Source organism: Apus apus, chromosome 2, assembly GCF_020740795.1.
Source record: "Apus apus isolate bApuApu2 chromosome 2, bApuApu2.pri.cur, whole genome shotgun sequence".
Taxonomy (NCBI): domain Eukaryota; kingdom Metazoa; phylum Chordata; class Aves; order Apodiformes; family Apodidae; genus Apus; species Apus apus.
In genome coordinates, this window is record NC_067283.1 from 6,912,327 (window position 1) to 6,933,484 (window position 21,158).

The window sequence follows — 21,158 nt, forward strand, 5'->3', positions numbered from 1 at the left end:
GACTGTGTGAGACAGCTTGGCTGGTAAAAAGTTCCCTGTTCATTCACTGTGCAACTGAAAGCACTGAGCACTGTAAAATTCAGAGTTGTTATATTTAGGATTGTGTGAAAAATCTCAGTGGGTTGGCTGGGACCAACACAGACGTGAAGTAGAGAAGGCTTTTTGAGTCTTTATGCCTAGATGACAGAAGGGCTGGAAACCCAGGAGCTACAAGGTAGCAAGTGAATATTCCTGGAAAAGCCAACCCTGCCAGTCAGCACACACAAAACCTGGCAGGAGAAAAAATAGTCTGAAGGCTTTTCACAACAGCTTATGATAAAGGAAGAGACTGAAAAGGCTGTCAACTGTGTCCTTGTGGGGGACTGCCTGAAAGGCAGAGATAGAGAGGGGAAGAGGCAACATGATGGTAACAACTCCTTCCACAACACCTCCTTGGTTATTCTGGTTGTAGGATGCCTTTGTGAATCAGAGGGCAGGTACCAGTGCTCAGGCCACATCCCAGCTCAACACAGCTCCCAGGCTGACAATTTGCAATCAGCATCTTTCCCTGCTCACTCCCTCAAAACACATCAAGCCTCAAATTGAGGAGAGACTTCTGGAACCATGAAATCTCTTTCAGTGGTGACTTAGCTTAGCAAAGCATTGGGCGAATCGCACTACTATTTGTACCTTGTAAAGTCATTTGAAAATTATCTAAACTAGTATGACAGATGACCAGGACTTGTTGTACAGTGCCATCAGACTCCCAAATCGTGTCAAAGGTCATCTTCTTGCAGTGGCTTCAGTGCTTGAAATAGAAAGCACTCTAACAAGTAGCTCTAACATTATTAATCAATTTAAATTCCACATCAAGAATCAAAGCAGAAGCTCAGTGTTATGGTTACAGAGCCCTGGATACATCCAGCAGCACAAAGCCCAACCCCTGAACTTCCTGGTCTGTCCCAAAAAGCCTCTTGTGTCCTTAGTGCTTCACTCAGGTGTCCACGTTTTCAGGGTCACGTTTCTAACACAGTTCTATGAACTTTCCATAATGCAGCCTGCTGCAATTCTGGCTCTTGGAGTCAAGGTTGCCTAAAACAGCAGGCAAAGACCTGTCAGTGTTACAGACTGGATGCTTTTGTCATTATTATATAATGTATATTCATGGGAAAAAAAATACTCCATCATCACCTTAGCAGCTAGAATAAGGCCTGGCAAGTCTGACAGTCATCTCAGTTGCAAATGTATCACTGCAGCTAAAAAAACCACAATATTAAAACCTCAGTGCTAAGAGACACGAACAGAAACTGTTGCTCCAAGCTACACACACCTATAAAACAGGTAGGTTGTTTCCAGTCATACTAAAATAACAATGTGGAGGAGGAAGGAACACTGAAATGGGGCTGAGTAAGGAGTTTAGAGACTTTGGTTTTATTCTCAGCTCTGCTACCACTGCACAACCAGGGATAACTAAGCCATCTTCAGATGCTGTGTGTTACTGCACTGCAAGAGTCTCATGCTTAGACCAGTCCCTCTTCTACCCCTATTAACCACAAAGATAATTAAAAATCTTAATGAAAATAAAGACCTATAGCAGATTAAGTAGGTATTTACACTGACCACAGGTATCTGACTTTCTTTCCTGTTTACTTGCTGCCTACATCCATTACATGCCTACATGTTCAAAGGCAAAAATAATCCCCATATCTTCAGGAATTGCTCCTAACGGGGCAATGCAAGCATAGGATGGAGAGCATCAACCCCCAGCCCAAGACCAAACTACCACCAGCCTCGTCAGCAAAAATCAGACTCACTACCAGCAAAACAGAGTTTCTCAAGAAGCCTTTATATTGATTTCTGAGGGGTTTTGCTTTGTTTTCCTGCACATGCTAAAAGATGTAACACGAGCTCCTACGTCAAGCTCAGCACTGACAACGAAGGTCCTGCTGGTCTTTAGCTTGAGTCACAGCCCTCAGAATCACCAGCCTAAGTCAGTACCTTCAAATTCCCCCTTCAGCCCTCTCTACTTACAGTAATCTGGTACAAAATGCACACTTTTAAGCTACAGTAAATAATGAAACTTCACCCAAACCTGGAGAAGATCTGCTTAGGGTCTCATAAAAAGCTCCGGAGGAACTGAGAGGGGGCCTGGGGCAACAGCAGAGTATGAAGGACTTTCTGCACCTTTGCAGCTCCCTGCATCTCCTCCTAACGTGCTTAGCAAGCAGCAAGCTAAACATCTTCACGTTCAGCAAAAATTTTACTGGGTTGTTGCATTACTTGACCTTAAGGATTAGGAAGCTCCATGTGCTTTACCAACCTTTGGGTGGTCACCATCACAAGGGGCTTCCCAAGGTGAAAGATGGATTTGCTTTTGCACCAAGAGCACAAAACGTGCAGTGGTGCCTGGGGAGTGATCAGTCTCCCTATACTGATCCAAGGTGAAGACCAAGGCTGGTTCCTCAACACAATTTTAACTTCTCATCTTCAAGAAAAGGTTCAGTTTTGCTGTATTAACACTTCCAGCACAGAATTATTTACATTTCAGTAAGTGGACAGAGCAACCTGGTGTCCTTTCTTTACCTACCCCACAGCACGGTCCCTACAGCCTCCCAGTGCTGAGCCCACCAGGTTGCACGTGTTCTGCACCCATCTCTTCCACCTTATCCATATAAGACTGCAACTGCAAGGGCTCTTCCCTTCATATATTAACATTTTAGCATATTAATGAAGTTCTTAACCTCATTCAGCCACTTGGCTTTTTCATCATGCAAAAAGAACTAGGAAAGAGGAGGTGAAGGCTTTCTTAGAACACCAAAGAGCTCCTCTGATAGTGCAGAGGCAGCAGCTGCTTATAAGCAGCTTAATCAAATGTGATCATTTCCCTAATGCACAGTAAGTATCTGTGCTGAAGGGAGAGGACAGGAAACTTTTGGGGGAACAAAGAGCCAGGTTGAGAGAAACAAGGAACCACACACCTTCCCAGCCATGAACTTATCAAAGGTTTTTTCCCTCTGAAGTTTTGCAAGATGTACATGTTCTCCATGTCGCTGAGCCTTCAATCTGCTGGACAGACCAGAAATTAATTTCTAAGAACTTCAGTGATGTCAGGCATTTTCTTTTTTTAATGTGGCCATAAAGTGGCAAAAGCTGTCAGCAGCACTGGCAGTAGCTTAACAAAAAATGTTGACGTTGCCTGGATACTGAGACCTGCTCCAGTCTAGGATTTGCCTGCATCTGACAGCAGTAACTCCTCTGGATTTTAGTTTTTCTTTAATATTCTGAGACCTGTGCAGGTCTCCTTGTTCACATCCCTCCTCCTCTCTCCTCCCCCACTTTTTTGCTTTATAAAACGCAAAGTGATTCCTTGACTGTAGTAAAGCCATAAATAAGAAGCAGTAAAAGTATTTTTCTAGCCTTTTCCCAAGGTTAATCTTTTCAGTTATATAAGCACTTTATAAAACAGCATGAGGAAAGTATATGAAAATCTGTTTATGTGATTAAGACTTGGCTCTTCCTTTACTGTGGCCCAATGATAGTATACTTTGCATTTGCCACTGCTGAGGTTCACTCAGCCATCTCTCCATGACCTCCAAAGCAGAGGGCAGCAAGATTTAACAGTGCCTTTCATGGAGTGCTTACAGTAAATCATAACTGGTGGGTATCCATGGAGTCTTGGGGAAAAAAAAAAAAAAAGCATTATTAAGTACCTGCTAGTTTTCTGTTACAGTGGGTGGATTCCAGGTTTTCACTGATGGCAAAAATCCAGCTACTCTGAAGGGAAGCAAATTTTCCCCAGTCTTTTCCCCTTACTGCTCTCCTGCTCCCATCCTGGCTTGTGCCTGAGTGTCTGAAGAAGCAGCTCTGGATGCCAGTTAGTGAAGTGCTGTAGCGCTTTATTATCTTTTATGGTAAAGAATTTGGAAGGACTGGAGAGAGAGTTTCAGGCAGAAGCAGAAACAGGACCAGAGTGAATACACAAAATACAGCACAAAACTCCTCTTCCTGGCAGCTAGATTACAGAGAACTAAAAAATCCACTACAGATCACTTTTCCAGTCTGGTCCCTGACACGCTTCCTAAGCGAGGAATGATGCAGAGCTATCCCAGTGCTCTGCAGCAGCAGAGTTCAGTGCCCTGCAGGGTCATTTTCCAAAGAAAATGACATGCTGTTTGGATACTTTCTCTAGTGCCATTTGTTTATTTACTTGATAATGTCACAGGCTTTGAATATGCAATCAGCCAACTCTCTCTTTCAACAATCCCGTCCCAAACAAACGTCACTGCCCCGTTCCTGCTGCACCCTTCTGCACTGGGAAATGACTTGCTTTAGCCACTCTGAAGCAAAGGGCATATGGTCCTGCACCTTGCAATTGCTCCTCCAAAACCCCCCCAATGTATTGTAACACTAAACGTCACAACAGCATCACTTCAAGAGAGTAAATAAAGCTTGAAGACAACATGAGCATGTACCGCAACCTCATAACTCCTTCTAACTTATGCCAACCACAAAGCAGTGAACACGTGAGGTTATGTGGGAATAATTCTGTTTCCCCTCTCATTGCAGCATTAGTAGATGACATTTTGGGTACTGTGCTGGCTTCTATAGCTCTGCAGGGAGATGAAGACACCCTTCTGTCATAGCACTCCCCATCTTGCAATTTAACCACTGATAAAAAATTACCTGGTAAAACTACTGACATTGTCAAAAAATAGATGGAAAGCTTGGAGGAGAAATAAGCCCTAAAAACTACCACGCCTCTTCTTTTCAACTTTAAAACTGGAATGGACAAAGCAATATGTCGTGGAGTGAAAGGTGGAGATGACTCAACATTTTGTTTGAGTGTTTTGTGGTGATGCCTTTTGCTGTGTTCTTCCCCAAGCCTCTTGTGGCTGGGAACTGTAAGAGCACTCGGATGGTTTGAAGATGCAAAAGCTGGTGCATGGAGGCACTGCCAGGATGCTGACACTGAATGCACATAAATGCATGGAAAGAAATCACCTCCTCCCAGTTCCAATCCTCTCCTTACATACTAAATGCAATAAATGAGTGAAAATGATGGTGTGAATCCTGAGGATCATGGTCTCCAAGTCGGTTTTCCAAGCATAGGTGAGAGCCTCAGCCCAGGGCAGCTAAACCCACTCGTGGCTAAAGTAGAGCCAAACTATTGCTGAAGGAGCAGCACAGCTGGTGCAGGTCTGGGCTCCAGCAGCATTCCTAGTCCCTTGGTTTGTAGTTGAGCTCCCCAGGGAAGCAGCTGCACGCAGCAGATTGAAGTTTCTCATTCTGCAGCACAGCTGTCTGCTTTGTGAGATCCTCTACTGACAACATTCACTCCCTCCACATCCCAACTTTCCACATGTAGAGGCTGTGGGAGCTTCCTGTGATTGCCACGGTGGCTTCTGGTTACACCAAACCAAGCTCCAGCCACTCTGCCTCAAAGCTCATCCCAAAATGAGGGGTCAGTTTAGCAGCAGTGTGACTTTTTCCTAGCGCTCATCATTAACTTGTTGGACTTTAATGCGATTTAATTGCAGTGACATGCCTTAACAAAACCCATGCCAAGAAACTGCAGTTGAGGAATGAGCTGACCTAAGGCCAGTTTCCCAAGGGTTTTCACTCCCTCTCTTCTCCAACTTGTGGCCCCCTGGTGCTGCACAAACTCTCCTGGGTCACTGAGGTGGCTACAGCCACCCAAATCTCCTCCAGTCCCTGCCACAGCCACACGTAACAAGGTGCCTTACTCTGAATTTCACCCTCTGTGATGGCCACATGCTCCTCCAGCACCATCCTCAGAGGCTGGGGACAATCCCAGAGCAGCCACCATCCTTGAGCTCTCACCAGGGCTTACTGTAAAAAACAATAATCTAAGATTTCACCTCCCTTCATCACCCCTAAACTCTGTAGCTAAAGGAAAAAGTGAAACAGCACTGTGGGGCCAGGGGTAGAAACTCCCCTGATGACATCACCCTTGCAGGAAGCTCCACACCACGACCACCACCACCCCAAATCCAGGGGGATCTTATCTTTCAGAGTCTATCTGCCTGCACAGGATATGTGCTACTATGTTACATGGAGATGCTTCACATATCACACAGAAATAAGAAACAGTAATTTCTTTTTGCATTTTCATACTCTGATGATTTTTATACGGTCTTTGCCCCAGTGACCTGGATAATACAAGGGCATAAATCCACTTCTGTTAAGTAAAATCGAAGGAATTACGACCCATCAGAGAGGAATATCAAAGCAATGGCTATTAATTCAATGAATTAATGTAATTATGAAAAATGCTAAATCTCAGTTTATTTCTTGGTCTTTGTTTCTACAACCAAGACAACAAGGGAAAAGAAAAATGTTCCTAACTATTGCAGTGGAGTCAGTGACCCCATAGCCATGGCTTTGACCATTTCTCTAAATTCAGAACATCTACCCCTGCCCATCTTCCCTTACTGCTAGTAAGAATTTGCCAATAATCCACATATTTTTCTGTAGACTGGCCTTCTGATTCAACAAAATCTCAACAGCTGTACAAACTGGTTTGTGCTAATCCCCAACTTGCTTGAAAGCTTTCTGCAAACACCAGTGGATGTATAAAATGTCAGACTGGCAACAATCCTCCTTATTTATTATCTAGGTTTTTGAGGAGGGAAGGGTTATAATTAGGCTTTTGTCAATGAGAGTGTGTTTCATTGCATCGGAAGACAGGGATTTCCTCTGGCTTTGAAGGACAAAATCCACTACTTAGATGCCCACACAGGAAACTATTCTTTATTGCTCACCACCTTTATGGGGGGACTAGTAAATATTGCTGAAATTAGAAAAAAAAAAATAATTCCTTTTTTCTTCTCCTTTTCATTTTTTTGTAGTATTATTTTTTTAGTTAAGAAGGTCCCTTTTATTTCCATGTCAACTGGCTTAGGTGTCTCAGCAAGCATTTATGTTATTCACTTCAGTTTGGAAATTGTTCCACAGTGCTCAGAGCCCAGTGGTCAAATCTTCTTCTGGGTCACTCTGGGAAAGCCACATGTAGGAGATCAGGTATGTTTAAATACACATAATACAGCAGAAATCAACCTCTGCATGGGAGGAAGCCACATTTTAATTAGTATTGCTGGAAGGAGAAATACTTTCTAATGAAAGATGAAAAAAAACATCTAACCACTCATCTAAATGTTCATGTTGATTCATTTTTGAAGTTCACTCTCCTGAACAAGTTTAGGCCAGTGCTGCACTGCAGTCAAGCACTGCTGCTGAGGACTATGAAGCCAAAATCCCATTTTTATTACCTGGCTACATGTTTCAGCAGCTGATTGTGCTTCTTGTCTTTCAGAAATCCTTTAAGATGCACCTAACAAAAACATGGCCAAGCTTAACACTTCCCTAGCAAACTCTACGCTTTACAGGTTGTCCAGAGAGGTGGTAGATGCCCCATGCCTGGAATCATTTAAGGTCAGGTTGGATGGGGCTTTGAGCAACCTTGGGTTGTCAGGCATTGGAATAGATTGCCCAGGGAAGTGGTGGAGTCACCACCTCTGGATGCATTTAAATGGCACTTGGACCTGGTGCTTAGGGACATGGTCTAGTGGCGAGCTTGCGCTAGGGCTGGACTGGATGATCTTGGAGGTCTCTTCCAGCCAGGGACATTCTGTGATCTAGTTGAAGATGTCAGTGCTCGCTGCAAGAGGGCTCCCCTGCATGACCTTTAAAGGTCCCTTCCAACCCAAACCATTCTGTGATTCTATGAAACCTGGAAGCAGCAGACATTCAATATAGACATTAAATGCAGAAAAAATAACATGGGTGGTGTTTGCCACCTGTAGCTGTTCCCATTTCAGTATTAAGATTAGTTCATGTACAATTCTCTCACCTCTTCTCCAGAAAGTCCAGAGTTTAGACAAGGATTTTTTATTTTGCATGGATTACAGCCAGCTTTGGCCTCTGACTGCTTGGCTCTATGGGGGGCAAATGAGCATGCAAAGGGAATTGAAGCAACCACATAACTGCAAACTGCATCATCCTGTTGAGTTACAGCTCAGGCTGCCAAGTGCAGCTCCCTCCCCATTAAGCAGCTCCGTGGGAAGAGAGTGAACATGAAGAGCTATGGAAACCTTATACTGAGGTTAAGCAAACAAATCTGACACCAGACCTTCTGCCCAGCTCAGGCAGGCGATGAAGCAGATACATTCCCAGCGACTCTGAAACCAAACGCTGAGGATTCCCAAATAAAGGTGTTTGCTGAAGTACACATGATTCACACCTATATATTCACACCCCTTCCCCGATTGAGTGAGGGTTCATGTATTTGTCAGCACAATTAAATGTCTATCGTGATACTGAGGATCATACCCTGACCTGAGGGCAATGGCAAACCTTCCTGGGACAAGGAGAGGAGAAGCTGGTTTCCTGAAAAACTGCTAAAATTATTGAGACACACGTTGGAGCAAGGAATGCTTTTAGCCCCCACTGTCTGAATGGGTTTAGAAGCACATCAAATAAAAAAGAAAGCATAAGAAAAGGTTCTTAGCACCTCCCTCAAATCCTAAACCAACGCATCCCCAGGCAGGCGAGGCAATCCCAGCCTCTCCACACAGCATGGAGGAGCAGCAGGATGCCCACAGGAGGGCACCTACGTTTCACAGTCACAGAGCAGCTCTCAGGGAGAGGCAGCTGGGGCTCGCACAGTGTGGCACTGTCTGGCACCACAACCCACAGGCACTTGTCACCGCAGTCCCGTGTCACACACCTACACACGGCTTGCAAAGCTGCACTTGCACTTGGGGCTCTGAGAGCCGTAACCAGCAGGAGATGCTGCAAGAAGCACACTACAAAGAAATCCTGTTGCAAACAACCGAGGTTGCCCATCAGTACAACCTGCTTAAAGGAACCCCGAGGCAAGCTTCAAAATAATTTAACTAGGAAACTGAGGTGTTTTGATGGTTGACTACCAAAGACACCCAGTATTTGTTTTGCCTATCAAGTGCACACAGATCAATATTTTTCCATCATCTAAGAATTTATGAAAGATGAAGAGTTTTCAAATGCTGGGGGAACTGTGACAGAAATGTACATAGGAGAAAACTCATGAAGAAGCAAAATAATAATTAAAAAAATCAACCAAACAACACCAGCCAGCAAGCCTAAACAATCTACAACCTTTTTGTTTTGTTTTGTTTTGTTTTTTGTTTGTTTTGTTTCGGTTTTTGTTTTGTTTTGTTTTTCAATAAAGCTCTAACATAAGAACGATGCTATTTAGACTTCATTAAGCATCTAGTGCCCCATGCTAGAAGCAGCCAGCTTTGATGGGAAGTGTGTCAGTTAGTCAAGTCTATTGATCCAACTTAGAGATCCAAGATACAAGGACTTTTGTAAGCTCATTGATGTCTCACTGGGTTTAGGATGTCATAAATCAATTAATTCCATGTGGACCTTTCCAGCAATGCTCTGTAGATATGCTGGTTTAGCTTTTTAGCTGGTTTAGCTTTTTTTAGCTTGCCTGATTCTAACACCCAGAAAGTGGACTGAAGAGAAATATTCTGGGGAAAACACCAGTCAGATTGTTGCTTGTAGTGTGCAGGTGATTCCACACAGTAAAGTCTTCCCTTCACAAAGGTCTCTATTCAGGACTTTGCTCTCAAAATTACATTCACTACCACATTTTAAATTATCACAGCTTCACACTGTACCCACCATGAATTCTCATCTTGCTGCCCTGTCCTTTGCACTCTAATGTGTAGAGCATCCACACAAGTCCATATTGTCCCATTTAGGATACATTATTCAAACAAATTTCTGTAAAGGTTCTAATGACTGGGAACCATTCACACAGGTCAATGTCAAAAAATTAGATCCATGACTAATTTTCTTATGTGAGTAGAAGACCTTTGCCTGTCCTCTTTTTATTTTAATCTAAGGATGACTTCTAACCTCCTCCAGCTGATGTGTTGATTATTTTAAGCACAATAAAATCCATATCAATTCCCTCACTAGGCAAGAAAAACCTAAACAAATTCATTTTAAAAAGTGGCATATTTGTTCTCCTTTGCTTTGACAAAGGAAACATAATCTTACTTTAGTCAAATAGAAAGTAGCATGGAAGGACTCAGGTCCACTAAGAAGCTAAGGAGTATGGGAGTCAGATCAGTAACCTTGGCATTACACAATTTCCTTTCACCTCTGTCAAACTGCAAGTACAACCTGATTCTTGCTGGATCTCCTAATCCAGCCTGATATTTACTTGGCTTATTATGGTGATGGGGAAAACCAAATCCTAAACCTGGTACCATGCACAGCTTCATACTAGAAGAGATCTGTGCTTTTCCACAACCCTTCTTCACAGTAACAACCAACCTGCATTTAAATTTGCTGTAGACACTAAATGGGCCAATCATGACTCCCCAGTTGGATGATAACTACACAAGTTGCTGTAAGGTGCTCCAACAACTGACCCAATGAGAATGGCTACTACAAGCCCTCCTTGCCCAATTCATGGCTCTGCCAGTGTCCTGAAGCAGATGGTGGAAGCTCATGTGATGGTTTATACCAGCTCAGCTGTGAGACTGCAGTGTCTGCCCATATCTGCTTCTCATACAATTAGACTACTAGAAATAGGAGAAACATCTTCCCTGGAAGTCCACAGAAAAAACACAGATTACATCTAGTGTAACAGAAGTTGGCATAAGTATCCACAGCTCAGCCTGCTAAATCTTGCTTCTTTCTGTATTAACATTACCTTCACCACCTTTCCCAAGGACACATTACAAAATGACTGATGATTCCTACTCAATTACCAAATGTGAAAGGCTCTTCTCATGCTCCTGGGCTAGTACAGAAGACCAAAAGAATTTCTGAAGGCATGACACAAATGGAAGTCCTATCTCATCTCCCCAAATTATTCAGTCAATATCAGTTGTGATAATCTGACGTACATGAGGTTTGCCAGAAGAAGAGGCTGCAGAGCCCTATGCCTTGCTTGGAGGTGGCCAGTGCTCTGCTCAACCCACCAAGGAGCCTTGCTGGCTCCTGAGTCCCTTCCCACCCACCCACAGTTCACAAGTCCAAAAGAGGTCCCAGTTACCTTCCGTTGGCTTTATGGTCAATGGGAAGACAAAATACACAAGTGAAAGCAGGGAAAAAAAACTAGTCATCCATGCAGGCAAGTAGCAGAGCCCGTGTGGTCTCTAAAACCCTCTCAGTCTAATCACTGGTTATCACCAGGGCTCTCCTTCAAGATGCTGTCACAGCCCCAAAGGCTGCATAAAGCAAAAGCTCATTTCCACCAAGCCTGCAAATTGAGACATAAGAATGATCAACACCTCACGCTACTGACTCTCATATTTCAGTGATTTAGCATCGTTATTATGGTTTTCTTTTCTTTTTAAAATCAATGTTTTCATGTGGATCCAGCTCAGTCAAAAATCACACTGATCCAAGGCCTACAATAGAACTACAGGCTGCTGGATTAAGCATGGGATTTAACTATACTTAAAATACTATACATACTACATTCCTTAAACTAGGCATTTTTGTGGCTTGTGAAGAGGTTCTTTCACTCCATATTTTTCCAGATCAGAAAACTGATTCAACATTTATCATGTTTATTCAGCCCATTTTTTGAGGCATTTTCCCTGGACTTTAGCCAAGAAGCTTAGAACCCATGATTTCTCTAAAGCTTGGATCTGATACCTTAAGTGATTAATAATCCTTCAGACTCTAACCACATATCAAAAGACCTCAAATGCACAATGCATTTTCAATAGGATCATGACAAGCATTCACTAAGATTCAGATAAAGCAATGTACATTAATATTCTAAACAAGATTTCTCCAGCTCTTACAACTGCATACTTGCTTAGGAACCAAAATATGAAATTATTTCTCTAAATGGAAAATCAACACCTAAATATATTCGAAAATCTAGTCCTAAATGTACTCCTGGATTTTTAAACTACAGACAGTTTTAACAAAAGCAAGCCACAACCACAAAAAAATACTCTACAACTTACTTCCAAATGGTTTCCTATGATTAGACGGCTTGAGACTTCAAAACTCTCTCTTTAGCTTTATTGTTGCTTACATTACTACCTAGGGGGGAACAAAGTCACCTACACATGAGCACTGCCCTGAAGACCTCTCTTACCACAGGACACAAAGATGACCAGCAGTGAAAGGCCACCAGGGTTCAAACAACCTTTGGAGATGTTCAAACTGCAGTTGACATTTCCCCTCCATGCTAGCAGCTGTCTCTAAAAGAGCAAATATGAAACTAAGGTCTTGTCTGTGCATCACAAGAAATAATAACTTGGCTGTTATTGAAAAGTCTGATTCTTTACATGGTGTTTCATAGTTTAAACTCAAGGAAATAGAGAGAAGATGGGAATTAATCTGGTTGCAGGTCTGTCCCATACTTTGCAGATGAAAGGCAGAGACTGAAAAACTTCCTTTTTGTTTTGCTTCTAAGTCACTAGCACTTTGCAAACAGTCCAAAAACCCCTTACTGCCTAAAAGTGGTAAAAAATATAAAAACATACTGGATGTACTCCACCTCTGCAGATAACACTGACCCTGGGAAACTAAGATGCAATGGGAAGCGTACTGAAAAGATCTCTCCAAATAAACTAAGACAAATTGCCAGTGGCACATTTTAACCAGAAAAATCATCTGCTGCTGATAGCAAATGTTAGTAACTGGCAGGAGAACTGGTGCTGAACTCAGCTGGTCACTGGCCATGCAAAGCTGCATGTGGCACCAGCTTGGCTGCAGCCGTGCTGACATGTCTGCAAAAAGTCATTTTTCTAGCGTAGAAGAGACTGAAATGAACAGTGTTGGTCCCCCTGTCAGCCTCTGCAGGCAAAGCAAGCTTGAAAAATTATTATTAGATGTTTTTGCACAGCAGTACTGAAAACAAAGCAAGATGAATGGCTCTGCCCCTTTCCTAGCTTTTATGGGATGCCAGTGGAAGAGCCTCCGCCACCCACTCGAGGTGAACCTGGACTGAGCAGCCCCGTCATTCCACAACCTGCTCCTCTCATCCTGCATGGCAAGGGCAGTGACAAATGGAAATCAAAGCTGCCCCACAGCCTTTCCCTCCAGCATCCACCTGCCTGCTTGTTTAGAAGGCAGGGGAGCTGCAAACACAAACGAACAACTGAGGATGAAAGTGGCCTCAGCTATCCAGCACCCTGATGCAGGTTATTAATGATGGTTCTCTACAGTCATGGTCCAAAGGCTGGGAGGGTCCAAGACTATGGGACAAATTTATCTAGACTCCAGCAGCTGGCACAAGGGAGGACAGCCCACTGCATGGCACTGAGTGCTGCAGGAAGGCATTCCTGAAGAGTAACAAGTGGGAAATAGCCTGAGCCCACGGTACATGAGAACGCCTGCACCCAGCTGCCAACCCTCCACAACAGCCTGTCTCAGACTAAACCCCACTTCAAGTTGTTACCTAAATGTCACAAACGTGTACTAAAATTTGAGGGAAATTACTTTCGATTCATTTCATCAAAGCTCGATGAAAACCTTTAGCACAGCTCAGCCACAGTCGGGAGGCCTTCACAAGGGAGCAGAGCTAAATGTGGCAAAACGAAGCCCTGCAGGGGTTTCCCCATCTCTTCCCTGAGGGATTCAAAATGAGAGTTACTTGCTCCATCTATGGGTAAAAACTAGTACAGCCACAAGCTTTTCTTACAGAAGGGCGTAGTCTTAGCCACAAAATGTTGTCCAAGAAAATGAATTGTTAGAATGCATAAACTACATTATGACCTTTCTGTGTGGCATCTCGCAGTCTGCTGAAAAAAAAATATTGTCTTGTCCTTTATTACTGGAGCACCAGGAGTCCCCCTTAGGGATATTTTTTAGGCACCACAGTTAAAGAGTACTGAATTTCAAAAGGAGTACAATTAGTAAGAGAAGGCAAAAAAAAGTAAAATTTCACATTGAAAAATATTTCCTTCCACAAATACTGTGCAAATTCACTGTGATTCCAATCTGACCACCAGCTTCACAGGGCTTGGAACCTGCCTAATTTTCAATTCAAAGTTCTGTAAACAACTTTTAATTCTGAGTTAAATTTATCTTTCGACTCCATCCACTGCAACCCAAAGCTTGAGGTCAATGGAAACCTTTTACTTTATTTCCTTTGCTGTTAGAACTGCCAGTTCCATCACTGTGTCATGAGCATTGCTGTTACTTGAACTCGTGTTTTTGGAAGAGGAAGCAGGACTGGAAAATGCTCTGCTGTCCTTTCCCCATCTCCATTCAGTCCCATGGAAAAAGCTACATTTTAATGACTTAAATTTTATTCAACTGTGTATTTTTAATTAAATATTCAGGGTATGTGATTTAGCCTATCTGCAGGGGTAGCTCCCTAATTTCCACTCAGTAAAACAAAGCTCTCTTCTTTTATTTGTGTATGTGTTGGCTCTGAAGGGAGAGCTCATGCAAGAAAAGAGCACTCTGAATTGTGTTTTCCCCCAGTGCAGGTCGTCCTCCTGTGTTTGCTTTGGATCACCTCAGTTTGCTTTAATGAGAGTAAATTTGTGCCTCTTCTGCATTCTCTTAGCATTATACCTGCTCACATACACTTATCCAAAAGAGAAATACACTCCCACCGCAGCCAAGACTTAGTAACATCTCAGAGCACCAGGTGCCAAGTTGTTCCTTGAGGAAGCAGTCCATTCAGGTTTGAGCAAACCTGAGACAAACTGGGAAGCAGCTCCACAATGTCAATTTTGAAGTAACTTTTTACAGCACCTCAAACTTCACTCATTCTTTGTTCCTGTTGTCCCTGAAAAACACCTAGGTAATCAGTGTCAGCTCTATGGAAACCTCCTGCTAGCTACATGTCATTCCAATTTAATTATTTTTTCATATCCAATTAAAATGTAATTGCTCAGTGTTCCACAGCTGCTCACATGCCCATGCTGATGAGTAAAACCAGGTACTGAGCTCCACATCTCATAAAGCCAAGTCTCCAGAAGGCACCTAGCTTTGGGAGGTGTAAGGTGAGCAGTGCTACGTGGGACTGCATCTACCAAGCTTCATAGCGTGCATTAGCATGTCATCTGCACCACCTCAAAGCCAAGTTTAATTCATCCCAAATCCACATTCAGTTTTCAGTTATTGGTCTAACAGTGCTGCGGAAAGAAATTCTCTGACAAAAAGAAATAAAAAAGATGAGAGTTAAATTTCAAAGCACTTCTAACCAAAACGCAACACAACAAGTGCTGTCTTGGACTTTCCTGTGGTGAACTTCCCAGACCAAAGGGATGGCACCATGGCCAAGAACAACCTTACCCCAAAAAAGTCCCCACAGAGCCTCTGACAGGAGAGGCCTGATGTGGATTTGTTGCCTTACCAGAGGTGGAACACTGGACATGAAGCCTCAACCAGAAGTTTACTGTTTCAAAGCTGTACTTACGAAATACCTGAGGTGGCTGGCAGCCAAGCACAGGCTGTGGGAAGGTATTTTTCCTTTCAAGGCAAATCTTTTGTCAGATCAGAGCCATGGGGTTATGACCAGATGATGAACTGGGGTAACAAAAGGGAAAAGACATAAAGACAAGCTTCTGGCTATTGCCAAAACAAGTGATACGATATGAAAGATGAGCAAGACCTTTAAACTCCCAGTCTAAAGTGGAAAATGCTTTAAGCCTCACATCTGCAAATCACTTTCTCTTTTAATATCATCCCACCCTAACCATTAATGCCCTTCCTAAACTGCATCTATTCAAAAGGCAAAACAACTTAGCTGGGAAAAGAGCAACTAGATGGGAAAGAAAGCTCTGCGAATACCACACATAGCCTTTAAAACCAAAACAAGCTACTGCTTCCAAGAAAAACAAGGAATATGTGGAGTAACAGGTTAGTCTGTGTTTTGAACAATGTGTGGGAGGAGGAAGTGGAGGGAAGAAGGGGTATGTTACTTAAAACAAAGACTGCATATACTTCCCCCACATACTGCTCCACGATGATAGGGAAAGGAGTGCAGCACAGACTCACTTCAGGTAAACTGGGGGACAAAAAAAAACAAACCCAAACCCTGTGAACTTTTACCTAACCTTTTTTTTTTTTTTTTAATTGGAGATTGTGTGAGTGAAATACAGATTTGCTAAGGGAAGGCTTCAGCACAGAGTTTCCCAGAAAAGCCAAGGCTGGGAGGCACCTCTGGAGTTCTCTGGTCCTACCCCTCCTCAAATCAGGGATTCAACTTTAAATTGGGGTGCTCAGAGATTGTCCAGTCAACTTCTTAAAATCTTCAAGGGCAGCAACTTCACAACTCTTTTGGGCCCCCGCCATGTCACCTCTATCAAGAATGTTTTTCTTACATCTTCCTAGAGTTTCCCTCATCACCTCCTGCCCTTTTGCTGGGCATCCTTGAGATGACCAGCGCTGCCTTCTGCGTAACCCCATTAGGTAACGGAAGACAGAAAAAAAGCTCTTCTCCTCCTTCCTCCCCCTACACCACATGCCCAAAGCCCTGACCAACACAGCAGCCACTTGCTGGACCAGTACATTCCTGTCTGCTTTGTTCTGGGAAGCCCAGAACTGGACCCAACCCTGCAGACTGTCTCACCGGTGCTGAGCAGAGGGAGAAGACAACCTCCCTTGACCTTCTGGTGACACTCCTGCTAGTGCTGTACAACACACAGTTAATTTTCATTTTAATAGTATTAACCCAATGCCTGCTGTAAAGGCAAGCAAGCACAGCAAGTCCATCTGATCAGAATGCACTCCACAGCTTCAGAACTGATAAAGCAACGTAAGTGCCACTCATTCTAACACAGGTATCACAAGCTGCTTCAGAAAATGGGATTTTAATCACGTAGGCTGTGACAATTTTGAGCAGTGAAGCATTTATGCACCTTCAGCCACATGCTGGTTCAGCTCTTCTCAGGGCTCTTCAGGACAGCATCTGCACAAAGGTCTGAGATACCTGGTCTGAGGAGTCTCTGAGAAGTCTTGTCACTCAGGAAATGCTGCTCAAGGCACAGATACTTTGGAGGAGGACATAACCAATTAACTTACTGTTTTGTAATACAGAGGGCTTTTCTTTATTTGCAAAGTAGCAGAATTAAAAAGGTTTGCTTGTGAAAAACTACATAATACAGCAGTAACAGGAACCCATACATTTCCTGGAGTCCTGTCAAGGTTTTGTTAAATAAAATTCAATACCATTTATTTAAATATAGTAAAACCTAGGAGTGTAATCCACTAGCAATCCCTGCTTAGCGTGGTAGTGAAGGGATGTATCTGCATTAGTCTGTCTGTAAGAGAGCTAAGTGATGGGAAAGCACATGGTAAAAAAATGTTCTGTTTTGCAAAAAGATGCAGCATGGGAAGAGTTACCAATTTAAACACCGATTTTAATCATCACACCCTTTCCAAAAGACTGTCCCTCCTGGCTGAAAATCAAAAGACCATCAACACCCAAGCCCAGCACAATTCCTGCAACCCTCTCTGGAGCTGCAGGATCATGGGTATCGTCTGTTAGTCCAAAAATAGCATGGCCCCATTCCAAGCCTGTTCCTGCGACAGTGATGTGACCTTACCCAAAGGATTTTGCTGACTATTGGAAGATTCCTTTATTTAATATTCTGTTATACCTAGCTAGGACTTAAACTAAGTGCTGTTTGCTTGGATAACTTGATTAAAAAGTCACAAGATGGCTTTGCTATGCAGTGTGTCTTGCCGTTATTCATGCGGCAGCAAGTCCTTCTCTGCACACTCAATCAGGGGCAAACTGCCTATGCAATATTGAAACCTTTGTGGATCAGCAAAAAGAGCTTATATGAACTTTAATTATTGTAAGGCTTGAAAAGGAGGGGAGCATAAAAAGTATTATTTGAACTTTAAGCAGAGAAGCACAAATACCCCTGAATAGAAGTTATGCTTGGAGTCTTCTTGGAGTCCTTCAGAAACAATCACTCTCCTACCTTTAATCTCCTGAAGGTGTTTTAAAGAGAGACAAGGACTGGAAAAGGTGCCATTTCAATTAAACTGCAGAAGAATTTTGGATGAAGATAAAGAAAAATCCTGTATGGGTTTGTATAGCTGTTTTCTTGTGCACAAATTCACCATGTGATTAAAGCCAACTGTTTAAGGGAAATTCTGATAAAGAAAAACAAGAAGGTCCCTCAATATTATTTAAAGGTCACTGAAAACTATCAATACGTTGCAGGAGGCATATGGCCAAATGTAGGTATACACATCACAAACTGCACTTACATTGTCACAGAAGATTTTACAACTATTTATCACTGAGTTATTTCTTCTGCTAACAGAAGGAAAACTTGCCGTCATCTGACAATCCAGAACCCCCAGTGGCAAGATAGCATTCCTCTCTTTCACATGTAACTCTGTGCCCTTCCTACAGCCACTAATCCATTGGACAGACCAGGCTGGGTTTGTGGACCAACACTGGGAGCCTTTACTCAGCAAGCTAGTTTAAAAATCAAAGCCTTTTCTCAGCTCTGACTGAGTCCTAGTGGTGTGTTAGCCCATGGGCTGCTGAAGAGGTAAAATTTGTGCCTGATACGAAGCAGGCAAGTGCTCTGAACCATGGAGGTCAACAATGCTTTTCATGTTCTGGCAGAGGAGCTCAAACACTCCCATAATGGTCGTTTGATTGGAAACACATATTTATATCCATCCAGTAAAGCTCTTTTTCTTGCCCTACAAAAGGGGAAAGAAATACCCATTGAAGACCAGCAGAAATTTGACAGAAGCAAGCCTCCCTTAGCTCCTGAGATGACATCCTTTCTGTGCCCACCTCCACCACCAACCTCATGAACTCCTTCAGCCTTTCTCAAGCTCTGGTGCTGACATTCAAACTAGCCTCAGTGAAACCACCAAGAAAACTCCCACTAAGGTGGACACAGGATTTCTAAGCAAAACTTTGAAGCGTGATTTCCCTCCTCAGCCCTGCCTAGGTGTCCGTGGCCCTGCAGAGGTCATGCCCTAATGGCCAGCATGTCAGAAATCCAAAACACATGGTCAGTGAAAGCAAGAACAAACAATTAGCACATGCCTCATCTGCACTTACTTCACTACCGCAGGTAAAGAATGGGCCAAGCCCAGAGGTACCGTGTATCTTCCTGAAATAACATGAGCAATTTCTTACTTTTTCTTGATCTGGAGAAAAACTTGATGCCCCCAGGAGAGGTAGACGGGTTAGAATTGGGGGAAGACTCTTTGGAGGAGGACCTGAAGATCCCACTGAAGCTCATTCGGCGTGGGGAGCGTGGGGGAGACTCCTGGTAGGGGAAGGGGAACACTGTTTTGGGTGAGCCAGGGCTATGTTTGGATCTCACAGGGGCAGAAACAGGGCTGGAAGGTCGGTTCTGCAGCCCTTTTGAGAAAAGGCCTTTTGAAGGGCTGCCAGCAGAGTAGCTTTCTTCCACCTGAGAAGGAGAGAAATAGGAAGAAAAAAAAAGAAAAACCACCATTAATTCAGTTCAGCCTGGGCCATCAGGACCTCTGAGCTTGTCTCAACACAGTCAACTGCTGTTCATTCGGCTGGTGGATTACCCAGACCTCACCTTTCCCAGTGCCTGCCTGCACTGACATCCAGATGTGTGTGTTCCACCACTTTGGGTTCTGTGCTGCCCCTTGCTCTTAAAGAGACCTTCAATTAAAATAAAAATAAATCCAACCTATGTGCATACATTTTATTATCACACATCTAATGCGGGATTTTCTCTCCTGGTTTTATTTGCCACACATCCCTCCTTCCCCAAACAACTGAAAGGTGACTGGCAATGCAATTACTTAGGGCAGTGAATGAATTTGTTTAGGGCAATGACTGCATTTAGCATCCCAAAGCCTTCATCCCAAATTTTAAGCACCCACCTATGGTATTTAAATCCCCATTGTGTGATACAATGCAGGACAGTGCTCAAGTTCCCAAGTTCCTGACACATCTCTATGACATGAGCCACAGCCACAACTGTGGGATCCCAACTCCAGTCCCAAAATAAAGGAACCATTTTAGACTGAATATGTTCCTGCTAATTACCCTGGCCTCAAGCTTGGGTATGACCTTTCTAACAGCTGTATTTCTTTTGGGACCTGAGCTGGCTTCCCAGCTAGAGATATCTGTGCACAACACTGCACTGCACTGTGCAGGCTCACTCAGCAAGAAGGAGGCAAAAAATCTGGGAAAAAAAAAAAAAAGGATCAAAGATTAAATTATTCCTACATACAATCAACAGAAGGTGACCCAAAACCTCTGCGGGATTTGCCTGTGCCTGGGCTACACAAAGAGGTTATTTCCTTCTGGATGCATGAAGCACTTCTGTGGGTATAAGGCTGCTTTTTTAGCTGGGGGCATTTGCCATGAATTAAGGGCTCTGTTCCTGCAAAATGCAGCAGTGGGGTTCAGGTCTCCAGGGAACATGTAAGCAAAGGTTCCCAATTATGCCAAACAAACAGGGAGGTATGGAGCAGATAGCAACTTCTACCAGCAAAGATGCCACATACACCTGATATGTGCCATTCTAGTTAGGTATGAGCTTTGTTGACATTTTATTAGAATGACTTAGTTGAAAGAAGAGATTAAATAAATCCTCATGGATACATAGGCCCTCTTTTAGGTCAGTATAGGGCTTGTGTATAGGAATCCAGATAAAAGTGGTCAGCTGAGCTTAAATTACATATGCAATTAATTCCTTTTTCAAAATAATGCCTTGTAGAAATAGGCATGAGCAGCATGATGGCCAAATTGCTGCTCCCTCCATAACATAGGATCCCACTTTTTGTAATCCTTTCTGTATCCTGTACATGCACTTTGGACCAGGTCCTCTTTCCATTGGGGATGGAACAGAGTTGAAATGGGTCCTGCCCTGGAGGAATCACAAAAGGGGCAGCAGACAGTGTGGTCCCTCATTTGGGAAGGTTTCTAACCTACAAGGCACTTGGTCTGGGAGATGCACACAAACAGCATGGATCACTAGGAGGCGCATGGAGCCATGCTGGCACAGCCCTGAACAGCTGATGAATTCTGCTCTGTGCTCTACTGGGCAGCATGAAGATGTCTGACAAGAGGCACACCTGCTTCTTGTACCTGCATGCAGATTTTTCACAGCATGGACAAAAATATCACAAAAATATACCTGCCCTTTTGCAGATTAGTAAGGGGAGCAGCTGCCCTCAAGGGGAAATTCTGGAAAGGATAAATT

The 21,158-nt window shown here is 43.3% G+C and overlaps 1 protein-coding gene across 3 annotated transcripts in view; it reads right to left on the reverse strand.

Moving 5' to 3' along the window:
* Window positions 1–21,158, reverse strand: part of PRKAG2 (protein kinase AMP-activated non-catalytic subunit gamma 2) — a 225,423-nt gene that overhangs the window by 125,145 nt on the left and 79,120 nt on the right. For all 3 annotated transcript variants that reach the window (XM_051612435.1, XM_051612434.1, XM_051612436.1), the window contains one exon: window positions 19,103–19,382. In XM_051612435.1, coding sequence (XP_051468395.1) covers window positions 19,103–19,382 — 280 coding nt within the window. The remainder of the gene's footprint in view (window positions 1–19,102; window positions 19,383–21,158) is intronic.